General features: G+C 39.5%; 1 protein-coding gene across 1 annotated transcript in view; it reads right to left on the reverse strand.

The window, feature by feature from the left end:
• The window catches only part of CCDC66 (coiled-coil domain containing 66), a 55,314-nt gene that overhangs the window by 47,504 nt on the left and 1,810 nt on the right, over nt 1-6,000 (reverse strand). The window contains exons 2-3 of the mRNA XM_024221069.3: nt 5,623-5,687; nt 870-895 (exon numbers count right to left, since the gene is read on the reverse strand). Coding sequence (XP_024076837.2) covers nt 870-895; nt 5,623-5,687 — 91 coding nt within the window. The remainder of the gene's footprint in view (nt 1-869; nt 896-5,622; nt 5,688-6,000) is intronic.

Here is a 6,000-nt window from a genome sequence, read left to right on the forward strand (position 1 = left end):
TCCCTTGATTCTCGCTCTCTCTTTCTACCCCTGTATCTATGTATGTTCTTGGGTGACTTCATCTGCTCCCATGATTGTGCTTAGCATTTCTGTGCTGATGATGACTCTCAATTTACTCATGACCTCTCCACCTCTATTCAGGCTCACAACTCTTTACCATCTTTTCCTGAAAGTCATGTTGCTTTTCTTCAAATTAAACATGGCTAAAAATGAAACTTCTAAAGCTTGGCTGCTGGAACCATGCATATTTTTCTCCTCTTCTCCCCACACATCAGTATGTTGCCAAACCTTATTTTGTTCTGTACTATATAAATATCTCTCTCTCACACTCATTTTCCCTTCAGCTGTAATATTTGTCTATGCTTTGGTTCTCTCTTGCCTTAACTACTGAAACATCCTCTCCTTTGGCCTCTCCATCTCAAATCTTGCTCCCTTCTAGTTCATACAAAAAGTAAGGATGGCCTTGTGGTTAAGATACTGGAATGAGACTCAAGAAAATCTGGCTTCAGTACCCAGCTCTGAAGCCAGAGTCTGTGTGGCTTCCAACTAATCACTTAATCATCAGAACGTTATCCAATGTAGTTCATTGTACTACTGTCTTTTTTTCAATCTCTCTTCTGAGAATTTAAGTTTTAGGCATATTGCATGCAGAGTATTTTCTAGAGATAGAGGGGTTCAAGTCATATTAATCCTACCTATTTTGTCAGCTACCATGAGTTTTGTCAATGGAACTTCATTCTTTCATAGTTAACATTGACCACAGATATTTAGACACATCAGAAATCACTATTTAAACACATTTTGAAAAGATATTAACAATTGTATTTTTGATTCTTATCTAAAAATCAAGGAATCATTACTCCACTTACCTTAACTGTGGATTTTGATTTACCCACTGTAAAACAAATAAAACAAAATATACACATGAGAAAAATATTCAATAATCAACAATTATTTCCTTGAAAACCACATCCTGAGAAATTCATGGTCCCACCTAGCCTTAAAATCTATTATTCTATTATGGTTACCTAGTCTCACCTCCTGCCTAATGCAGTCCAAAGAACCTGACTTGTAATTTCTGCATCAAAAACTTGTTAGATGCAGTTAACTTTTAGAAAGATATCCAGTCTTTTTATTTAAATACTTCAACTGAGGTAAAATTCATTACAAACCTAGGTTCCAATGGTTAATAACCCTCTTTCTTAAAAAATGTGTATGTTATTTCTAGTCTGAATTATCTAGCCTTCAGCTTCTAACCACAGGATCTTATTATACCTTTGGGCTTGTCCACACAAAGACTTGGTGCGCAACAAGCCATGGAATGAATGTACGGCCCACTAGCTTGCTGTATAGTGACTTGCTGTGTGGACCCTACTACTGCACACTAAAAGTTCCAAAGTGTGCTTTGTCCTTAGTGTGCAGCAGCAGGGTCCACTTAGGGCTTGCCTACCCAGCATGGTAAAGCGCTCTAGGGGGTATGAATTGTAGAGCACTCTAACTGCCCTGCATAGACCGTGCTGGCCCATTCTAAAAAGTACCTCGTTTGTGATAACATAGTTCTGTGCAGGATCTACTGGGGGCAGTTAGAACGCAACACATTAGAGCATTTTACGAACTGCATTCCTCTAGAGCACTTTTTCTGCACCATGTAGACAAGCCCTTAGTATGTGGTAGGCTAGAGTGTTGTATAGTCACACCCTGGCTTGCCATATACTAAGTTGCCCTTTTACTGATTGATTTAAAGAAGCACCTACTATCAGAAATCTCTTTTCTATGTAAATACTTGTAGACTGTAATCAAGTAATCTCTTAACCTTCTCTTGGATAAACTAAACAGATTGATCTTCTTTAGTCTCTTACTATAAAGCATGTTTTCCAGACCTTGAATTATTCTGGTAGCTCTTTTCTGGACCCTTTCCAATTTTTCAACATACTTTTTGAAGTGCTGACACCAGAAATGAATACAACATTCCCGTAATGGTTTCACTAATGCTGTATACAGATGTAATATCATGTCCCCATTCCTACTTAATATTCCCTTGCTTATATATCCAAGGATGGTGTTCGTCCTCTTAGCTACAGCATCCCATGTTCAACTGATTATCTACTATTACCCCTACAGTTCTTCTGGGTGTCACGGCATTCCAGGATACAGGCCTCTATCCTGTAAGTGAGACCTACGTTCTTTGTTCTTAGACATATGACCTTGCAATTGAAAGTCTTTAAAAAATATTTTCAAATGAGTCCATCTTGTCAAGCAACCCAGGGCTGTCTGTATAACTGACCTGTCCACTTCACTATTTACCGCTCTGGTAATTTTTGTCTCATGTGTAGGGCCCTACCAAATTCACGGTCCATTTTGGTCAATTTCACAGTCATGGGATTTTTAAAATCATAAATTTCATGATTTCAGCTATTTAAATCTGAAATTTCATGGTGTTGTAATTGTAGGGGTCCTGACCTAAAAAGGAGTTGGGAGGGGGTTACAAGGTTATTATAGGGGGGGTTGCAGTACTGCTACCCTTACTTCTGCACTGCTGCTGGCTGCTGGAGAGTGGCGGCTGCTGGCAGGGAGCCCTGCTCTGAAGGCAGAGCCACTGCCAGCACCAGCGCAGAAGTAAGGATGGCATGGTATGGTATTGCCACCCTTACTTCTCCGCTGCTGCTGGCAGGGCACTGCCTTCAGAGGTGGGCACCCAGCCAAGAGCCGCCACTCTTCGGCTGCCCATCTCTGAAGGCAGCACAGAAGTAAGGATGGCAATACTGCAACCCCCCTAAAATAACCTTGTGACCACCCTGCAACTTCCTTTTGGGTCAGGACCCCCAATCTGAAAAACGCTGGTTTCCCCTGTGACATCTGTATAGTATAGGGTAAAAGCACACAAAAGACAAGATTTCACGGTCTGTGGTGCGTTTTTCATGGCTGTGAATTTGGTAGGGCCCTACTCGTGTAAATATTACCAGCAATGACTTTATATTTTCTTCCAGATCCTTGATAAAGATCATTTACAGCACTAGGTCAAAGACAGATCTTTGTGGGACCCCAGTGGAAACAACCTCATTGATAATGATTTTCCATTCTAGATAAATATCCTTACATTCATATTTACATTAATTTTTACGCTCCTAAGGCCCTGTAACCAGGTGTGCTATCCCTTAAGGACTGGCCCCAAGTCCAGCACTGCCCTGTTTTCAGTTTCAGCCTGAAATGAAGGTATTTTGGGATCATAGTTCCCAGTAGGCTCCCTGGCCTCTTGCCTTACTTGAGGGGGGGAGAAGAGGGAGTTTGTTGTCCTGGTGGGCTCTGCTCACCAGTCCAGAACCAAATAAGCAGGAACTGCAGTTCTCAGAAAGCCCATGGGAATAACAGGCTACATAGCAAGGAATGCTGGGGCAGGAGTATATGGTTCCTGCCCTCATAAGACTGAGAAACTGGAGGGAGTAAGATTTTTTGTGATGCTGTTCTGCTTCGTAAGAGGGAGACCTGTAGAGAGTAGGGCTGCTTAACAGTATCTTTCCAGTGAGGAGCGGAAACATCCCCTTGAAAGACCCCTTTGGTAAGTATTTGTTTTATTGTGGCCTTCCTTTTACTGTGAAAGGGTGGAATCTAGGGTTTGGCTAGAGCAGGGGTTCTCAAACTGGGGTTCGGGACCCCTCAGGGGGTCGTGAGGTTATTACATGGGGGGTTGCGAGTTGTCTGTCTCCACCCCAAACCCCGCTTTGCCTCCAGCATTTATAATGGTGTTAAATGTAAAAAAGTGTGTTTTTAATTTATAAGGGGGGGTCGCACTCAGAGGCTTGCTATGTGAAAGGGGTCACCAGTACAAAAGTTTGAGAACCACTGGGCTAGAGGATTACTCAGACAGCCAGAGAAACTGCAGCACAGCTTGCATCTATATGAGGGACAAGTAAAGATCCTCTGTTTAGGGGCACCATTATCTTGAAATGTAGTCAGTTTAAAAATAATGAATTCAAAGTAGCTTTAGCCAGTATGCCTGACTTTGAATCCCCCTGCCTCTATTTCTGACTCTACAATCTCATTTTCTTTTTCATTTAAATGGCTTATTCTCTCCACTGTTACTGTGTAAAAGACACACACAATAATTTCTTTGAAACTGGGTGTCTTAAGCCACCACAAGATGTTCCTGATTAAAGTCTCACTGCTGTTTGGAAATTTTAATATTGTATAGGAAACTGAAATTCATAAATGTAACCTGATACAATTTAGCTGAATATCACTGCTGTTTACATCAGTCTCATGAACTTTATAAAAATAGCTTTTCTTGGACAAGATTTCATATTTTATTTTTTTAATTTAATGCCAATCCAGCAGCTAAAGGGTAGCGTTCTATCTTGCTTTGTGAGAGCATTCTGGAGTGACTACTGGTTCCAATCCACTGAGGCCCATAAAGGTGGGAAGATTGCCAGATGTAGCATCTACAGTCCAGAAGGAAAAAGAGAAGAGGAGGGAAGCATGCTAAAGTGGTTAACAATGTCTATAGCAGACTGACTGGCATTGATTGGCTCAGAAACTAATCCCATAAAGTCTTCCCTGGACAAAAATATCATAAATGCAGAACTTGGAAGATGAAATATGGCTTTAAAGAGAGGGGAAAAGGCAGAGATCTTCAGGCTTCTGTCAGCTATGTAGTGAACCCTGGGAGATTTTGGGAAAGGGGATTTATACTTAGATATATATTAGCCGTGTTTTATTCTGAACATCAGATTTAGGGTTTATTTATGAATGACTTGCACAACTTATTGAGTTGATCTGTGCTACTGTCCACTCCACTTATAACATCCTGCATTTATATTTTTTTGACTAATACCTATGCTAGTCAGCAATATGGATAGCTGACCCTTCAAGAAATCAAAATTGTTCCCGGTTGCCTTCTTAACAAAATATGATCATATACTTTGATGCTGGGTTATTACTGTAAAAGCAATGCTTTCCATTCAAGCCATTTAATAATGAACAAATACTGGAAAAGAGATTTTTGCATCTCAGCAGCAAGAATGAGAGGTGGCCTAAATATATTGGTTTTTAAAAGTAAAAATGTTCACAAAGTTTTGTCCTGTGGTTAGTGATTCATTCCAAACCTCAGAGAAAGCTGCAGTGTCTTGCAACTTAGAAGGAACTACGTTTACAAAAAAAGATTTTTTTTAACATGCTCCCTCTGTTTAAATACAGCACTGTAAAGATATGGAAGTATTCCTCAAATCAGGTCAATCTATATATAATGGTCAATTTATCTCTGGATGCACAAGAAGAGCCAAAAGACTGCTGAGAGCTGAGCTGAGAGTATCTTAGACTTTGCCAGTTGATCAATATTTGTGATGATCAAAACCATTATTGTCAGACAGTACATATGGCTGGCAATGCATGATTTATGGAAAGTCAAATACAAACCCATGCCAGTAACATTTTGGTGAATATTAGGACCCATAAATAACAATGTACAGAATATTTCATCAAAACCTTGAATAGTTCTTTGATATCACTATACAAAACATTAATACTTAACCTTTATAACAAGATATGATTAATTTTGTTTATCTTCAAGGAAATTTAAAATGTATTAGAGACAATTGAACTTAACGATTATACATAATAAAATCATACCATATGAAGCCAAAATTAGCCTAGGTTTTCCATCCAAAATTTCAGTTTCAAGCTTTAATCCATCTCTGTAAAACAACAACAACAAAAACAGCTAAACTCTTCTGTACCTGAAATCATCATCAGCAAAGTATGTGAGATTATGGCACAAGGAGATAGGTGCTCTCAAGATACTTAGCTCATATCACCATTTCATATTCTATGTTTATATTAAATACAAACTTAAGTAATTCCTTCTTATAAATATGCAAATATTGGGAGATAGCCATACTACTCAAGTGCTGGTGCTTTTAAGCCTGTACATCTCAATATATATCTAAGTTGGGCTGACATATTTCAATATACACGTCTACCCCGATATAACGCTGTCCTCAGGAGCCA

Source organism: Terrapene carolina, unplaced genomic scaffold (genome assembly GCF_002925995.2).
Source record: "Terrapene carolina triunguis isolate 2854851 unplaced genomic scaffold, T_m_triunguis-2.0 Scaffold89, whole genome shotgun sequence".
Taxonomy (NCBI): Eukaryota; Metazoa; Chordata; order Testudines; family Emydidae; genus Terrapene; species Terrapene triunguis.